The 20,233-nt window shown below is 35.3% G+C and overlaps 1 protein-coding gene across 2 annotated transcripts in view; it reads right to left on the reverse strand.

Annotated features, from left to right (window-relative positions):
- The window catches only part of ogre (optic ganglion reduced), a 69,738-nt gene that overhangs the window by 15,157 nt on the left and 34,348 nt on the right, over positions 1 to 20,233 (reverse strand). For both annotated transcript variants that reach the window (XM_068772420.1, XM_068772422.1), the window contains exons 3-4: positions 11,911 to 12,018; positions 9,132 to 9,287 (exon numbers count right to left, since the gene is read on the reverse strand). In XM_068772420.1, the coding sequence (XP_068628521.1) occupies positions 9,132 to 9,287; positions 11,911 to 12,018 (264 nt within the window). The remainder of the gene's footprint in view (positions 1 to 9,131; positions 9,288 to 11,910; positions 12,019 to 20,233) is intronic.

Below are 20,233 nucleotides of genomic sequence, written 5' to 3' on the forward strand. Positions count from 1 at the left end.
GGTCGATATAGACTACTTTGGGAATCACTGATCTAACCCGTCTATAAGAATGACTTGAGTTTAGAAATTCACAGTTAAGCCGACGTATGAGCGACGGACGTTCCAGCTGACATTAAACTTAGAGCGGACGCCCGACGAGCCGGTTGGGTTAAGTCGACGCGCAGTTAAAAGTTATTTTTACTTTAATTACAGCCCTTGTACTTTGGTGTAACTTCATAAAGCGACACGAGGTAACTTACGTTGCATTATTTGAATATATGTGTTATAATACATCGTCTGCATAACCCGAATTACAGAGTTCTAAGTCTTCCTACATTTACAGATTGATTAGTTATTTTATCAAACCTTTATAGGGGTGAACGTATAGTTCATTGATAAGCAAAAAGATTTTAAGCACATCTTCTTCTAATCATTTCGTGTAATCATATATTCTCTCACTCTGGCATCGTTACATTATTTTTTTTTTTGGGATTGAGACATGTCAATTTCTTCGGGCAATGCAAAATTCGCAAAGATAGATTTACTATCTGTAATAATGTGTTGATTGTATAGTAAAGAAAATCATTTTAAAATTCTAATACAAATTATTAATAAATATTACTAATAATTATACCATAAATTAATTCATTGAGAACGGGCTGTGCCGCTTTTATACTTATAACCAATCACTGCGTATAATAATAGTATTTACATATTTATTATATGTACCCCTGTAATTAAATATATGTAAATAAAACAAATGATTCGGCGCCCGACAAAATATTTGATAGAATTGTGGAGAAATGATTTGTACATTGGAGTAATTATTAGGAAAGTTATTATCAAGAAGGCAAAATTACTTGAAGATTGATATTCTAAAATAGGGCTTTACAAAAATGCCATACACGATTTTACAAACTAGGACGAACCAAGTTACAAACCTGTTCGCTTTTGCTACTGAATGGAGTACTTTGTACAGTATTTCTTTAGGGCTGTTGCCGTCTACTACTTGACCCGTTTTAAAACAAACGTGATGGTAAATATGCCGATGAGTTCTGACAAAGTGATCTGCATGTCTTTCGTAGGTTACAATCAAAACAAATGTCATATGTTAGTCTGTTTTTTTAGTTAAATTTCGTGAATAATTGCTAAACATCATTTCCACCGCGGCATCTATTTCTACCATCGAACAGTGTATTACTTTTTTGGCAAGTTGAAGCAGCAGTGGTTAGGTCACATAGCGCGCAGAACGGAATTTATTTTCATCCAACTATAACTTGAGGGTCATTCAGTTAGAGCGAATAGGTTTGTTCTAGGCAAGCATGTAGCATTGTAGACCTCTTCGCTTAACATTAGAGAGACAGGTCAAATACCTAAAGTCGTATAAAAAAATGGCCGCTGGGTCCAGAGATTCTATAGCGAAGACCCCGGACCGGCAAGACGACTTCTTTAAGTCTATTGGAAAGTGGATAGAGCTTACAACCGATCCTGTTGGTGATCTATAGGAGAACCCAATGTCCAGCACTGGACGTGATACACCTTAAATGATAATGATGATTACTTTATTTCGATTTGATAACGCCATTATTAGATAAATTCTTTCTTTTTTTAGTTTTTGTGGAGCAAATGCTTTCGCCTGCTCGCCCTGATGTTAATCAAGGGTCATCAGACCAAGAGACCATTATGCTAACGTATAGCATACCTTGAACAGAATAGTTGGTTGCTAAGGCTTAAGGTTCGGGAGACAAAAAACCGTCAAGGATGACATGGGACTTTTTAAGGTCGTCGGAACATGCGGAAGGCTTCCAACCGGTGGTTTTGGTTAATAGGAAAGCTAATGTTTAGTACTGGACATCCTACAACTGAAATGACGATGATTATGATAATAATTACTTTATTTTTTTATTTTTATAGAGAAAATGCATTTGTATGTTCGCCTTGATGTTGAACAAGGGCCATTAGACCAGGAACCATCACAGGAACATGTAGCAGACCAGTTTGGCATCTTAACATAAGTCTAAACGCAATTCCTGAGATAATAAATACAACGTCATAAAATATGAGGACAGACTTAGAGCTATTTAGATTATTATCATGTTACAAAATTTCGTATATAACTCATGTTGTATTACACTGTGACTCCAAATGTTACAACTATAAAAATAAATTCACGTACATAGTTTTGAAAAAGCAGAATTTATACAAATTACGAATAACACGAAGACAAAGGCATTCAACGGCGGGCATTACGAAAGCTCGATCAGGCGTGGGCCGTCTAATGCGAAGGATTAAGGCGGCTTCAGACGACGCGACTGCTTAAGCGTCGATGCGTCGAGGGTTTTGTTACGTGTTGATAATCCAAAATGCACTAGAAGCGAGTAATGGTCCGCGTTTTTATTACGGTTCGTTGACATTCGTAATTCCAATTTAAGTCTACTCCCGTTAAAGATTACGCTGGCTTTATTGGAACCATATTTGTCTTACTGTAACATGTAACATACCTACGACACAAAGCCTAATAAAGTTCAAAAGAAATACAAGAATTTAGACGTTGACTTTAAGGAGAGAGATATACGAGCATATACACTAGGAATTTCTATGAGTGATTGAATCGGATACAAAGATATTGAAGATGATGAGACGACCACAATGATCGTGTATAGACCTAGATGGGGATGTAAGTATTGTAGTTGAGGCCAGATACGAGACGAAGAGGTGATCATCCTTATTGATGAAACAATGATAGAAGTAGACGGTAAACAAAATGCAGCAGATGACGCAGATAATGAACTTCATAAATTTATTATTAGATAAATCGATATAACAGTGTCGCCGTATATCTCCAAATTAATACTTATATATATTCATATTCAAGCCGATATATTTACTTCTTGTTAGATCACATGATGTTATGTAAAGTATTTAACTTTTATACTTGATTATTGGTTATATGTAAAAACTTTAAAGAGGACTTAAACTTTTACAAAACACAACCCGACTATAAAAGTCAATTTATTTTTCTTAAAATACAAGCAAACACAATAGTCCTTCCGTTTTGTTTAGCTGAAATATGTATTCATCTTTATAAAGAGTGACCTTAATACATGTCTTAACTCTAGAGTGTTGCTTTCTTTAAGTGATATCTCTCAATTTGCCTCCTGCTACCGTTCATCATCATATCAGGCTCCCCCAAAGACCGCCATCACAACCAGTCTTGCGCTACCCTCACTCATCATCTTCCCGAGACTTTAAAGATGTCATCTGTCCTCCTAGAGGGGAGGGGGTGGGGCTACAACATATAGTTAATGTATACTGTCTCATGGTCGTCACACGAAGACTCTTTATTAATTATCCCTGTTATTATTATAAAAAAATACGCCCTAGCTGTACATTTTCCTTCATTTTCCTTAACCTAATTAAATAAAAATCATTTATTTAAAGTAGTTAATAAGAATCCAAGTTTTGTAAAGCAGCCTAGCCGCACGTGTGTAACCGCACACACAAACATACAGTATCGTGTATATATTAATTTCAGCATCAAAGTGAAACCCCGCACGCTCCCTCGCCTCAATACAAAACAAATCAATAAATTCTGGAAAGGCCGGCCGGCTAGTTTCCCGCGCTTTCCCAAACCGGAATGACAACCTGATCGGAGCAAAAACTATATCTGTCTCGTACCTTCCTTATAAGTGGAAATGGGATACACGAATGCAGGTGTTGTCAACTACAGTCAGAATTTTTTACACTTAAAACGATTTTATTTATTTTTAATTTGGGTCCCAGGTTAGGATATGTCAACTTCATTGTTACCATCAGTTACATCCTTAAACAATACCTGCGAGGAAAACACGCCCATCTGAAAAACAATCTAACTGCTTATGATTTTACCTGGCCAATTATTTCACGTACCAAAATGGTACATACTTAAACCTAATTTAAAAAAATACACTTGATTTATGTTTCTAGTTCTATTTACATGACAACACGTTTACTATTACGACATTGTTGACCTGCATAAATGAATAGAAGCACCCGTTTAAATTTATTTAATAGTACCATCTCATTGTCAATCAGACAACGGACACCGTGATCGCCCTCGATACGTGAAATAGTTTCGAAGCATGAGAACGCGGGCCGGCAGTTAACAAGCCCTGGATCTATTACAAGGGTCGATGTACAGGAAACCGCGGCGCAAGTTACGCAACAGCTTACCCAATGATAACTATCTGGTACTGGCCGCTGTCGACGACCGACAGAAAAACGGTTCTCGGTCATTGCTTTGTGGTCTCGACACGACTGATCGAACGCTTAACAGCTAAACTAGTAAATAAATAATAAAAGTATAAGCGAAAATTTTAAATAGAGAAAACAAATAAACACGCTGCGAAATAAGAACCGGTGTTATTAGGAGTATAAACGAGAAAAGAAGACCTGGAACTTGAAGAATGAAAGATTTTGTGGGGAAAGAAAGGAGAGCGAGCAGTCACAATAAAAATAGTTTATGCCCCAAACAAAGCAGAAGGAAGGAGGATATTTTAAAAAATAGCTAATCATCAAGTTCTCATTACGTGTACAAATGGTAATAGAATTATAAACAATTATCGTATATTATCTTTCTATCCCGTATGTAATGTATTTTACGTTAGATTAGTGTTAGAACTCTGAAGGACCTACTGAAGAGATTTTTTTGAAACTTTTTTACGCACAAAGTATGATGTAAATAAATTAAAACATACTTATTAAATAACTGCGTATTATGATACACATATATATATTTATATATATATAAATATATGTGTATGTGTTTATATATATAAATATATATATATATTCCAGTTATATTACATGAGAGCGCCTATTGGCGCCAACGAACTTCGTGTGTAGTTTGGCGATTTCAAATTAAAAAAAAAACAATGAGTGGACATAGGTGTGAAAGCTTTAAGGGAGTGAATGTAAAGCTCATTTGCTGTTGGTAAAAGGCACAATTTTCCCAAAAATCAATGGTCTCAGAAATAACAAATAACATAATGATAATATGGTAAGAAAGGGTTGTTTTTGACTATCTATAGCTGCAGACTTTGTACCGCTAAAAATCATTAGCCCGTCGCATTCCAATAGAATAAAATAAATTAATGTAACTTATTTTCGAGTGTGCACTTTATACAGGATGTTTGCAAATAGGTGTAGAAGTCATATAAGGTTACAGTGTACATCAATTGACAGCAAGTGAACTATAAATTCACCAATCACTCTGTATACTTAGTTTTAAGCCGTCTCTAAAGAGTTTGCATGGAATGCTTCGCACAATGGCCGTTGTTCTCGGAAGCATTGAACCCGGGACAGCATTAGCTAGGCCGGGCACGTGCAGCTCGTCCGCAACTCCCTCCTGCGCAGCGCGCGTCCCAAGTCGATTGTTAGCTCAGCACCGCACGACTCGACGCACCATGTCCCACTTAAGCGATACTTTCTCGTGAACTTGAATAAGTGAACAGACATTCATTTGAATATTCAAACTATAAGTTATTGTGAATGTAAACAACAATTATATCATCCTTGTATTGAAACTGCTATTGGTTGATTTCTGGATGTACATCTAGAATTTTTAGTCATAGGTTATGTCAATTATTTTATGTATTTAGGCGTTACCTCGCGGAAGTCCATCCTAAGTAAGAAAAGGACCAATATTTAGCCACTTACGCACATACACTGTTAGTCATGCAATAAAATGCACCGCCTGCCAGCCCGCTGATAAATGCGTATGCGGCAAACAATACGAATCACACAACCGCCACCGCCAAATTACTCAACACGTGTTTCACCCCTCCACGGGGCATCTTCAGGAGTTATGTTACACCGATTAGTGCCAAACACAGAGTCTTATAATTAATAGTTTTCTTAATTATTTTATGAAGGTTTCCTTCTTCATATGAGTACGTTGTAATTCACACAAAGTGTACGCCTATAGATAATCCTATCTGCCATATAACGGTTGTATATATACATAAAACTTCCTCGTTTTTTGTAATAGGATAACAAGCGCGTTTGCCGTGGTGAACAGATTTTAAATTGAAATCCTTAAATATTACGACATGCGTAAGTAACGCGTATCCGTCGACATTAAATGTACGATGTAAAAGAATTTCAAAACCACTATGTAGCATCATTGAACCATTATATCATACAGTAGCAAGTATTACATACTTAGTTACCAAAGTAGTTCAGACCTCCAGGGATCCATACGAGACTCTACGGGGGTCTACGGTACCTTATAAGCGTGAAAAAACAATCTGTGATTTCAATCTGTAAGCGGTTCACGAAAAGTTATCCACTTTCGAAAGTGAACTTTTAACAGAACTCTTATTGATGGTCAAATTATTTTATTTTTTGGGATCTGCGATTTTACTCTACTCTGGTTCGAAGGAACTCCTCCAAAACATATATTTAAAAAAAAAAGTTTAACAATACAGATTTCGGCAGATACACTTTATGAGATTTAACATAAATGAAATCAAAATAATCAAGCGTGAACACTATCAAGGATTTTTGTTATTTAATAATTCGTTTCGATTTATTACAAATAAATTAGATACTTTACAGTCGAAACTTTGGTACAGCTAGTTTTTCGCGATACCTCGTAAATATTTTTTAATTGATTATTATTGTTGTAAATGTACAAAATATTATCATAATTATATTGTGAGGCCACTGTAACAATACTGAATGTTCTAAACCGCTTTCCCGAAGAGATTCTCGGCTCTAAGCCGTAAATTGCTAGCTAAAAATATTGGCTTTACGTCGCGTATCAGCATAGGCAAGTAACATTTTAAAAAGCTCAGCGACTGTTGTAAAAACTTGCATATTCCATATTCAACACGTGTCGAGACTTGCAAAGCGCCGCCGCCGTCACCAACGCTCGTTTGAACGTACAAAGGGACGAAATACGACTCACGGTGCTTGAGCTTATAAACTAACTAACTTTTTTCTTTTTGGCCCCCGCCACTGGGGACCTCTCGTTCCACCCCGTTTTTGTTGGGAACAGGAATTTACTTTCTTTATAAAATCTTTGACTTCCTTTGTACTATTTTCATACTCTTCTTCCACTCTTCACAATCTCTATCGTTCTGTTCTTCATTCCATAATTCAGTCTATTTTTCTCTTCCGCTCCAATATACTTTCGTTCATCCTCAATTACTGCGATTTAGTTTATTTATATTATTTATATATATCACAGCTTTTTTAGTTAATTTTACATCTTATACCTCTGTATCACAGTTCTCTTATTTATCTTATTTTCAATATTAGTATTTACATATTTAATTTATTTCTATTATAATTAGTTCTAATATACGTTTTTGTATTGCACTGGTTATTTTATCATTTGTTCCTATTTATTACTGTTAAGTTGTGGAGCTTGCAAATTATTACATCGTTTGAAATTTCCATACTAAATACTAAATCCGATGACATTTTTGTCGAAACGAACGATATTAATGTAACCGCAGGAGTATATTTTCAAAGTGGTCTATGTGAGAAAAGTTTAGGAACCTCTGGAAAATATTATTTCTCTATCTATAGATATCACGTTCTAACAGGTAGGAGGCCAACCTACTACTTCTTAGTAGTACTTCTTGGTTCTACGTTTCTGATCCGCACAGACCGAGCAGGTGTTTACTGAGTCTGCTAGCTTCATCCTCGATCACACCGTCGCTTTCCAACAGGCGAATTAGTATAAAAAATATGTATGCTTTAGTTTAAAAGTCGGATTTGAACCTGTAAATTTAGAACTTCGTACCGTAACTAATGCACTGGTGGTGCTTCATCGTTCGCCACAACAATGGAGATATAAATACCAAAAAGGCCGACTGATGACCCGAGCATACCGCAGCGGCTTCTCCAAGCCACACCAAACCTTCTCTAGCGTTTCTTTCTACGCTACTCTACACATAAAAACTGCTAAATAAACAGCTATTTAAGCTAATTTTGTTTAAATACCATTGTGACCTTGTCTTCGATGACCGAATAACATACACCGATGAAAAGAATTTGGTTTTCATCTATTTGTGAACTAATCAACTTTGAATAGCTGAAGCGATTTAGTAAATATAATGTCCAAAGAATATATTAAAACTAACTTGCTTCCATTATTCAAAAATATTCAAATATATTTCCTGAGACGCGATGTAATTACACGATATAGACAGCTACTAATCTTGGTATTATTTAATAATCTATTGACTTTTATAAGCCAATAAATGACATGATTTAATAATGGAAAAAAAGTTAAATGGAGTCCGAATAGTGAGTACTTTTCATATTTTTTCGGGTTCTTTTCGCTAGAATCAAAACTTCGAACACCAGATAACTAGTTTACGTATAAATACATGTTTATATTTACTTTGTAACAATGTGTTGAATTTTTAAAATTGCTTGGCAAAGCCAACTCGAAGAAATGAATATTTGTGATATTGTTTTTAATAATCAATTAAAAGAAAATTCCTTGACGGATTAAAATATCTAATATATATAATTCTCGTGTCACGGTGTTCGTGATTGAACTCCTCCGAAACAGCTCGACCAATTTTCGTGAATCTTAGCGCGCATATCGGCCAGGGTGGCGAATCGAACATTTATTTTTCATCCCTCTAATTTTTTTTTTATTTTTAGACAAAATTTTTGTTTTTAGTTTTTTATGATACATCATACAAAAATACATACAACCGTAATTTTCACCCCTCTACGATCAACTCTTATATTTTATTTTTTAATTAAAAACATGCTAGTGCTAGATCAGCTAGTTAGTGTATGAAAGTTTGCATATATGTTCAGACACTATATACATGTATTAAATATGAATTTCCCGACGCGTGTCATATTTACATAGAAAATTTTTAACTACTATAACCTCTATTTATGATGGGCTTTTATTACGCAATCACATAGAATTCTTATTTTCAGCCGATGGACGCCAAATGCAAGACATAGGCATCTACCAAAGATCGCTACAGTGGCCGTTCTAGCGCTGACCTCCTAATCACAGCGTGTCTACCTTTATAGAATTTACTAAACTTTAATCATGGATCTCTGAAATATATCTGATTTTATGTTATGATAACGTAAAAATGAAAGTGCAAAGGATTCTTAAAGCAACTCACCCTTTCGTGCCTGATGAGGTAGCCGATGATGACATCCTTCTTCTTCTCTTTCTCCTTCTGATCGCAGACGCCCACGTTGAGCCCCATCACGATGGTCCGCAGCAAACCGCCCTCGAAGGCGTCCCATAGGAACTTTGGAGTGTAGCACATAATTGCCTGTGGGAAGAACGTTTTTTTTATTCTTTATAGGCGAAGCATATGACCTATGTCTCGCCTGATATTAAGCGATCAAGAAATCTACAATGGTACATGCTTACCTAGAAGAAACCTAATATACAAATAATCTAATATAAAGATCACACTCTTTAGATCAGCTTGGCCAGACTGGATTGAACTCGAGACTCTAGGACCCCTTTTATGAAAGACGTTTCGAATCTTGTCCACGTTGTTTATTCTCAATATTTTTTTCTTGCTTTACTATAATTTACTACTAAATATAATATAATAATTTACTACTAAATAGTAATATTCTATTTCGACATCAGGGCGATTTTTGATATTACCAAAGAAATTGTTTTATTTCTTATTTTAGACCCTTAGATATAAATACTTGAAGAATAAGAAATACTAAATATATATATGATCCAAAAACGTGATTATCTTTTTTATCTGTACAACTCAAAGAAAAAAAATGATTTATGCAATACAATAAAGCGGGTCCACTTGTACTTATCTGAAACTATCAGAACAGTCGAATCAGCGCAGTGCTTTTGGCATCACGATTTGCTGTATAAATTTGTAAGCTAGTTTAGTACGTGATAGTAGCAAATGACATCGCCGCACAGACCTCCGTCACGCACACGTGAATGCACGCGCACATTACATTTACCGCTCACCCTCACGAATGCATGAACAGGCTTTAGAACCTATTCGCTTCAATAACCTAATATTTGTTTAGTAAAACCTCTCTTTAAAACGTGTCCTGGTTTTTAGCCCATAGAAGCCCACTACTAAACATAGGCCTCCATTAACGATATCTATGGGGGGATATATCATAATCGCCGCTTGGCAGGCAGGTTGGTGATCGCAGTGTGGTATTATGGTACGCAGACACTACTACTGCACAGCTTTGGAAATTTGTTACTGAGCAGTGGCAATTCTATTAGGGCGATCGGAAAGAGATTTCGTTTCTGTCGAAATATTTCACAGAAAAACCGATTGATTTTTACAATTCCGGCATTGAAAATTTGTATACTAGACGGCAAAAGGTTGTTGATTAAAAATAAAAACTTGTTAAAAATGTAGTCTTGTGAATTTGAATATATTGTTGATTAGAAAAAGAAACTTGTAAAAAATGTAGTCTTGTGAATTTAACTTAAGAAAGCGACATTACTTTCCGGTCCCCTTACAATATAAATAAAGCACAAAGTTTGTATTATATATCATTGTATCCACTAATTCGAACCCGCGTTTCACAAAAGTGTAACTAAACTTGATGCCTAAAAGTATTTCTCACGTCGTTAGCCTTGGCGAAGATGATTAGTTAAACTACAAAAACGTGCTAAAAAAATTATATACCATATTATGGTTCCACAAAGTTTGTTCTAGCTACCTTGAGATTTATATTTATATATATATATATATACGTTCATTGAATCACATATAAACTTGGACAGTATGTCACACATATCCAGACTATCTTGAATTTTAGTTTGAATCTACCTAAGGGACATTAATATCCTCGATTTTATTTCTTATATCACTCGTAATGTGTTTACTCTATACCTCCAACACCCGCTTCTGTATTTAGGGCACATTGTAAAGAAACACACGCTTTCTAATACAGAGATATTCCGGCTTCATCGGAGAACAATACACACTTACATGACACATGATTTCAACCAAAGCTACACCTGGCTACTTGAAGTAATTTAGCATTTTCATTTTATACTTTAATAAACAAGGTTGACATACTGTTAATGACAATACTATAGTTAAAAAAACATCATTTCAAGATCAATCCTGTTGAGTCGACTCAATTACGACGTAACTGTACTATGTTGAGTCACTCATTCTTAACGTCTATCTGGTCGTTGGTAGTTTCCTAGTCGTAGTGGGTCAACTCATTAGCAGTGAACGCGTCGGAGTGCGTCGGTTCGTCGCTTACCGTTACGCGCCCACGACGCGACCCGAAACTAAAGTTACGAGATCCGACGATCGTGACTGTCACATTACTGCTATTTGACCAGCTATTCGAACTATCCGAAGTGATAAATATACTAACTAAATTTATTTGAATTATAAACAAGTAACCGTTATTTACACATTTGAAACAGTGGCGGATTAGTAATCATGTGTGATTTACGATCCTAGGTTAGTGTTACGAATTCCAGTTGGTCGACATATTTTTAGAAATAACAGAAGTCAGTTGAACAAAGTTAGTTCTTTGCAGGGCTTTGTTCTTTGATTCTTCAGGCAGGTCCGACAGGACGCTTAACCTCCGCATCATCCTCGCTATGATCCTTAGAATTTAATAAATGAAAAAGGGCTCCAACGCCCGCAAATCAAAAGCCCTTTTTAGTCACCCATTAAAACACAAGACCTGATACTGAAATTTGAACTCTTGCCTTCACATCATACAAAATGGAATAGCGAAAATGTATACCCGAAAAACAATCTTCATCTTGAGAGATCTGTGTGCACCCACCTTAAACTACCGTGTAGTGTGTAACGGCCCTTATTTTTAATGTTATTTAATAATTGTTAATGTTAATTAATAAAGATATCCAAACCAGAGACTAATGCATTAGACGAAACGTACTCTGTCCTATCATCTTACCTGGAAGAACAGCACGAAGCACACCCACTGGTAGTATGTGTAATACTTTTTCTCTTGCGTGCTGTCGTACTCATTAGCCACACCGGGATGCGCAACCGCCTTGCCCACCTGTAGGAGAAATTTTATACATAAATATTGTATTACAAAATCAATGACGTTGTTTAGCGATAAACTTTAAAATTTAACTTCTCAACTTTACCTAAATATATCATGATCACCAATTCAGCCATAGAACATCCATAGCTGGTCATAAACCTATCTCATAGATTTCAAGAAGTCACATTGAAAGCGGCTTGAATCCAGAGTCTTCCATCGACCTGAATAAAGACATCCACCTTATGGGTTGACGTCCACCATGCCAGTCCATGGTCTCAACTTTAGAACCTCAGCAGTCTGCACTAGCCTGCGTATTGCCACTTCAACTTGCCAAACCACTAGGCCATGTCGGTTACATACGTTCGTCTTCTGATCCCGTGAACAGTTGAGCGACTGTGAAGCTTGCTAATGAGGATTAGAGCGAGAGATCAATATTCGATGAACTAAATCATTAGTGAAATACACTTAACACGTACATATATACAAAATATTTATATTTAACTATTTAAGTAGGTTTTTATTGGCCTCCGTTTATGGGGCCTCTCTTTCTATCTGTCATATTTTAGAACTGGAACGTTATTTTGCAATGATTTTTCATCATGGTTCTTGTACTTCACTATTCCTGTTGCTGCATTTTTTTCATTCTGTTCATTTTCTTTTAATCTCTTTCATTCTGTACAAAAGTCGTCTCTACTCCTTCGCCACATTTATGGTATCATAGTGAGTCACAAATTCATATTTTATGTTTTTATTTCTCATTTTATTCTTTTTATTGTCCCGACCTTATATCTCAATCCTAATGCCTACTTTTATTTATTACTTCCTTTATAATTCTGTTACAGTATTTAAGGAATTTTTGGACACTCTTAATGGTTAGGTGTATTGAAAAATAATCTGTGATAATGTAACAAAATGTAATCTAGCAATGTAGATAAAAGAAGGAATGACATGCATAAATAGAATGTCTGACGCGTGAAGCGTAAAAATAATAAATAAAAAGTAACATTAAGAACGAAAGAGAATGTAGAATAAAAACAAAACAAAAACCATTTACCAGAACGTCCTTGCCCCACAAAAGGAAGGGGAACGAGACGCCCCCAAAAAGGGAGGCCATAAAAAAGGTTAGATAACCGTACTAGTTCTCACGATACAGACTTAGTCTAGTGTGGGCCGACAATTACACAATTAATTATATATAAACAGGATATGTAAAAATATATCTTTAGGATCATATTAATGATATTTTATAAGCATTCACGATGTATAATTAAAACTAATTTCATCGACTCAGTTATTTAGTTTTGGCAAGTGACACTCACCGCTCTTCGTGATGCAGACGACGGCTAACTGTGTTTGTACATCGCTCTATAAGGCTGTATACTATTACTTAACACAAAAAATATCAGTGTTACATGATCCATCCACACAACGTCTAGTATGCATTTTTCAGAGATATGTACGATGTGATTCGATACAGATCTAATAGCTTTGGGGTGAATGTAGCTGATTTACTGTCAATTAATGTATGTTACACCCTATCCAAAAATCAATGGTTTCTGAACTAATAAAAAATATTATAATATGTAAGAGCGATTTCAAAATTCAGATTAATTCAAATAGAAAATGTACTTGTACAGATAGAGGTTATTGGTCTGTCGAATTCCAATAGAAAAGATATAAATACATTTAAAAAACTTTTAAGATTTTTTGATACCCATATTGTGGTGGAAAAATATGTACCTAGTCCGCAATATTGGAACGGCGTCCATTTTGAATTTTAAATTTTGACATAATCATCGTGTTTTACTAGTGTAGCCCTTTCATTTGATACCCATATTGAGGTGGTTAAGGAAAAATACGTAATCCGCCATTTTGTATCGGCGACCATCTTTGATTTATAATGTTATTGATTTTATCATTTTGTATTGTCATCTAAATTAAAAGTGTGTACCAAATTTCAGATCAATCTGACAACGGGAAGGTGCTTCAATTTCAATTTCTAATTTTGATCCAAATAAATTCCGTACGGGTCGAACTAAATAAAACCGTTTAAAAAGGCAGCGTCACTCGACAACTTTCCAACCCCAACGGTCGACGGTTATATAAGCAATATGCCTCGCACGCTGCCACATTAAACGAACGATTCTTTGTGATACGTCTGTGATCTTTGCTCTTCTGCATATACGTAACACATTTCAGATTGATCAATTAATACTGGAAGATTAAAAGTGGGTGGAAAGATTTTAAAGTTTTTTGCTGACATATGAGCTACACATTCACACCTATAAAGCTTTTACTCCTGTAACTAATCAGCCTGTAGATGTCTTATACCTTATTATTTAGGATTGCTAAAATGTGCTACCAGTAATAGAAATTTTTAATATTTTGTACAAGTTTTTATTTAAAATTTTAAGCATTGCACATAACAGATATATAGGTTTGGCAAAAAGAAATTATGAAGATATTTTGCGTTTATTTACATCGATTGCTTTAAATGACCGAGCACCCAAGCATAAGCATTCATACACACACATACATACAGTTTTGTGCTTACGCCTCATCACCCATAAATCCATCCCTAAATACCACTCCACTCACAATCAGAATTAAATCCTCAGTCTTCAGAGGGGCCGGTTCCTGGAAATTGGGGTGAACCTGTCTAGTATACATACAAATGTATTCCCGTCAGTCTGTCTGTCACGATTTGTAATTAAGGCGTGATAAATGTATGAAATGTCAGCGGGTCAAACTAGGGCGCGCATAGCGGACGCTATTGTCAGTGCAATGAATTCACACGGACAGTCAAAACTATTTGAGTTTAACTATGCGTACTCATAACTAATTAAATATATTATCTTATGACAGTACTACTTTGGAGGTTATGTTAAATGACGCCTGTAAGTGTCATCTTCATTTCTTTCTATTTTCAAACTAGCCAATCCGCAGGAATATGGCGGTTACTATTGTTCATGTATCACAGATCTAATGGTTCAAAGAGAAATCCCCAGCAGAGGCATAGCGAGCCATGACCCATGGCTTCTAAAATATACATAAAAAAACAAAATCTGTTATGTGAAAAAAAACTAAATTTCGTTAATTTAAACAAATGTACGTATGTCTACAACTTCTTATATATTTACATTAGAAATTAATAAGTGAATTAGATTAATTGATTAATACAAAATCAGATTACAAATGAATCACTACATAACGTACGAGTATGTAATGTACATGACCTCACTTATATTCGGTTGTGTTCAATGTTAATAACCTTTATTTTTGAATATCATCATTTAACTTTAAATAATTTATACACACATATATATATATATATATATATATATATATATATATATATAAAATTTAGTAGTATATATATATTTATATGTATATATATTTAAACAATTAATTATATATTTAGTAAAAAAAACGGAATTGAGTCAAGGTGTGTCCGTCGAAATTTTTTAAACAATTTTTTGTATAAATATATATATGTATATATTTATAAATAAATAAATACATATACTCTAAGCTACCAGTGGAAAAATTAATTTAAAAAATTTCTACGGACACATCTTGACTTAATTCCTTTCCTTTTTTTACTGTACCTATTAAAAGTAACGTGGTTTAAGTCAAGGTTACAACTACAAAGCCTTTCCGTTCATGAAACTTCATGAAACGTCCTCGTATGTTTCTGAAGGCTTAGGCCCGTCGTCCCCGGCTACATTTTGTAGTCAACTAGTCGCGGAACATTCGCCCGTTGTGTGCCCTACTCCTTATTCAGTACCCTTCGTTCTCTGCCCGTCAAGATGCAGTAGTGAGTTGACATCGCTACTGCAGTGCTTTGCAAATACGACTAGCAATGCCACAAAGTACTTCGTCGTGGGCGAAGAACTTTACCCTCACGCAAAACATCTTTATCTCTCTTACAAATGCCTACTAAAATATAATAGACTGCTGAAAACGTTTTAGAAGTAAAAAACATTGCATATAGAATCTTCTCGTGAAATCACACACGGTTTATCGAACGGAAACACATACATCTTTCACCTAAATTTTTTTTTATTTTACTTGCACTTCACACTTTTTTTAAATATTTAAGTGAAACTAGACATATTTTTCCGGTTATTTCGTTGTCAGCAATCAAGATCTTAATTACGAATATATTAGATGTGTTTATATGACAACGTGTAATTTAAAAGTCGATTATAAGAAAACCTGACGAACCGGAAACTCTGCTCCCACAGCTATATGTCATAACTCACGCCGCCCAGCTGACATCTCAGCTGTTTTATTCATAAGTGCAAAGTGCATTAGATGTGATGAATCACTTGTGTCGTCACTGCGACAATATCTAGTTGTAGATGCGGTCATATGTTTTATTTTACTCACTCAAGTTACAACGGTATTAAAACATAGTACATACTTAATTGTAATTAACTAATATATACTCATTACAAGCAGTGGAGCAGTGGTAGCACAGCTGTAAGTAAATGACACTTGCTATCGTAAGTCACAGGTTCGATTTCTGAGATCTTATACAATTCACATTGTGCATTAGTTATACATAAGTTTTCAAAAAAGGGCTGTAGCGTCCTCTGCGTACCATAATACCACACTGCTATCGCCAACCCACATGCCAAGCGTGGCAATTACAGTATATCCTTCCATAGATATCATTGATCTCCCATGTCTTTCAGTGGACATCTATGGGCTTAAACGACGACATGGAACATCTAAGTAAGAAAAGGTAAAAATATAGCTACTACCGCTATGTAGCAGTAGTTTTACAATAAAGTTCACCGCTCGCCAGCCCGTTGATAAATGCGCATGCGGCAAACAACGCGAATTACACAACTACCACCGTTAAATAACTCAACACGTGTTTTACCTCTCCACGGGGCATCCTTAGGAGTAATGTTACACCGATTAGTGCAAAGCGGGCTGGCGGGCGGTGCACTTTATTGCACGACTACTGCTACATAGCGGAAGTAGCTATATATTAGTCCTTTTCTAACTTAGGATGGACTTCCGTAAAGTAACGCCTGAATCCATTAGATATGGAACATATCATCATGTATTACCATAATCCGACATACATACATATAGTCAATATAAGCATTGTCCTATAAAAAGTTGGTCAGTTTAAAAATTATAGTTGTTATTAATACGAGTAGGAAATAATGTAGGTTGTAATAAAATAAATATACTACACATTGCTCAGTTGTAGCCCAGAGACAGAGGACTGAGCATTGTGATCGTGGGCTGTGGGTTCGATTCCCAGGAAACAATCTTATATAATTCACACTTGGTGCATTAATTATATAATATATGATTGCCACTGCTGACAAACAAGTCTCCAGAGGATGGGCAGCAGCGTCCTCTGCGTACCATACTATCACACTGCGATCGCCAACCCGCCTACCAAGCGTGGCGATTATGGTATGTCCCATGGGGGAGGTTTAAGTCTTACTATGGACGTCTATAAACTGAAGCGATGACGATAATAACTTCTTACAATTAAGTACATATTAATACAAATACAAATTCGACTTTATACCAGCTATTCAGTATTTCTAATTATTTGTATTTTTTGTAGTAAAAAAAGTATAAAAATAATGTGTTTCGAAATTCTAAAATTAATGATAATAACGCGTTGTTAAATATCATTATGAACTATTTAACGTAGGTTTCAAAGGCTATTTACTCATACCTAGTCATAAATATTACAGATGATTAACGTGGGCGGAATATAAATATTTATAATTGTACACTGTATACGAACAGTGGTAGCACAGCGATAAAGACTGAGACCTTTAATTGTAGGTCGCGGATTCGATTCGATTGCCAGCGCTCACAAATAAGTTTCCAGAGAATGAGCAGCTATGTATGTATTTGGGTACTATAATGTCACACTGCGATCGCCAACTTACCTGCTAAGCGTGGCGATTATGGTAAATCCCCCATAGATATCTTTAGGGAAGACCTATGCCTGGAAGAATCAGAAATCCTCGGACAACATATTGTCCACTAAAGTAGACAATGTTCTATGGCGACCCCCTAATTTAATCTTACAGAGGTATTTTTATTAACATCGCCTGTCATGATAATGTATTCGGAGGTCCGGAAAGTAAATATCGCTTTCTTAAGTAAAATTTACACGATTACCTTTAACAAGCATTTATTTCTAATCAACAATCAAAAAAATTCTAATCAAATCAAAAGCAATCGGTTTTCTGTAAAATATGTCGACATAAACGACATTATATTCCGGCCCTCCTATATGTAGCGTGCATGCTCCGTGTTGCTGGCGACTAAGACCACAATATTTTAATGTCAAATAATTCTTGCGCGTTTGAATTCAAAATTCGAACGTAGATTTAAATTCGAACGCCGTCAGTGATGTGGTCGCTGTCGTTTCGTTAGGGTGGTATAAATTGTAAATACTCTTTGTACATATGTAAATACATCTTAATCAATCTTGGCTCTCATTTTTCTTTCCAAATTGTTCAACGTATATTTCATCGAAAGAAGGTCAGATATGCTCGGGAGATAACTCACCTCCGCTTTAATCGCGTGTAGTTACCAATCTAGCAAGGTATTTTTCTAGTTACTTATAGGGTAGAAGAGTATGAGATTAGTAAATGTAAAATTCATTTCGGTTAGTCCAAGGATGTGTTGGGACTCTCACGATTTGTTCACCTTTCATGAACAATTTATAGCGTAAGCCATTCTTTAACTGGTAAGAAAGCGGACAGCCGGAGCTGAACGTCTCAGACAGGTTCCGACAAGCTTTTCGGCGCTGTGCTTTGTATAGAAACTCGACGCATATTACCAGCGCAGATTACTCGCGCTGGCTGATTCCGATAAGCGCTGGTAAATCGACGACGGCTGCAAGCTTTCTTTCTGTATACCACTTATGCTACCATTTAACATTGATTTCAAATTAATACATATTGATGCTTACGTCCTTTAGATATAATATCACTTCGTTATTGATAAGATTTATGGTTTTAACGGTCAAAGCTAATATAAATGATGTAACAAGCGTCGTACACCCACATTTGTACGTGTGCAAAAATCGCAAATCTCGATGACACAAAATCAGAGCGGGTCATTGGAGACATCAACGAGCGTAATTGGATGAGTCAGTAAGTCAGCGCTCTCTATCTACTTGATTTCCTCAACAAGTGGCCGAGCGTAGGGTTGCCACATATTTTATAACTAGTGATTTGAATGGATTTTACAGAAAATTGTTTCCAACGTTAATGTCAACACGGACAAGACTCCAGGGTTAAGTGCCATTATTCCTTTTTCTTTTTATGTGCATAGATTATATTGAAAATTATTATTTAAAATCCCCTTAAGCGGATTTTTAATATTATCTGTCCACATGGCATCCACTGCTGGATATAAACATGCCTTTTATATATCCAATAGAACTTTTTAGAAGCGGCTTGAGTCCATTCTCATTATTTTTACTCTCGTCACTCAGTGATCAACAGAGAGAAGTATATTAATAATTAAGAAGATACATAAAATAAGGTTAGAAACTATCAAGAAAAAATCTAAAATAGCTGATGACTTTAACAAAGGATTTAAAATTATAATGGTAATGGCTCGAGGATTAAAGACAATAAGTTGACCCTAAGACTGACTCGTTAAAAAAGATCTTTAGGAGAAAAAATGTTTGCAGACCAGCACGAGGGTGGACTGATGATGCTGATGATATTGTTGCAACGGCAGGGCACATTCGGATGACCCTTTCTAAAAACAGAGAATTCTGGAAAATAACGAAGTCTTCACCCAAATGGGATCGACATAAAGAAAAAACTAACCATAATAATACATTAGACTAGTAAATTAATTGTACTAATACGACTAAATAACATTTGAAATGTAAATTATTTTTATGTGGAATAAAAACAAGGCTCAATAATAATAATACGTCAGCATAGACAAGATGACAGATGACCTCTTTCCTCTTTCTTGTTAATGCATCGATAATATTGAATAAATAAATTGTAAAAATCTGCTTATGGGATTTTTATCATCATTTCACATGACATTCACTACTGGATATAAACCTTCACCATAGATCTGAAGTAATATCGTTTTTTTTTTACATTTACATTTTTCACATAAAGGTTATTTTTATAACTCTCAACAATTTTTTTTAACCCATAGCTGTATTCAAAGTTAAGTAAAAATAATTTCAGCCAGATCT

This window comes from Battus philenor, unplaced genomic scaffold (assembly GCF_028537555.1).
Source record: "Battus philenor isolate CCGP_79_NKW_IND1 unplaced genomic scaffold, ilBatPhil1.0.hap1 SCAF_5, whole genome shotgun sequence".
Lineage (NCBI taxonomy): Eukaryota > Metazoa > Arthropoda > Insecta > Lepidoptera > Papilionidae > Battus > Battus philenor.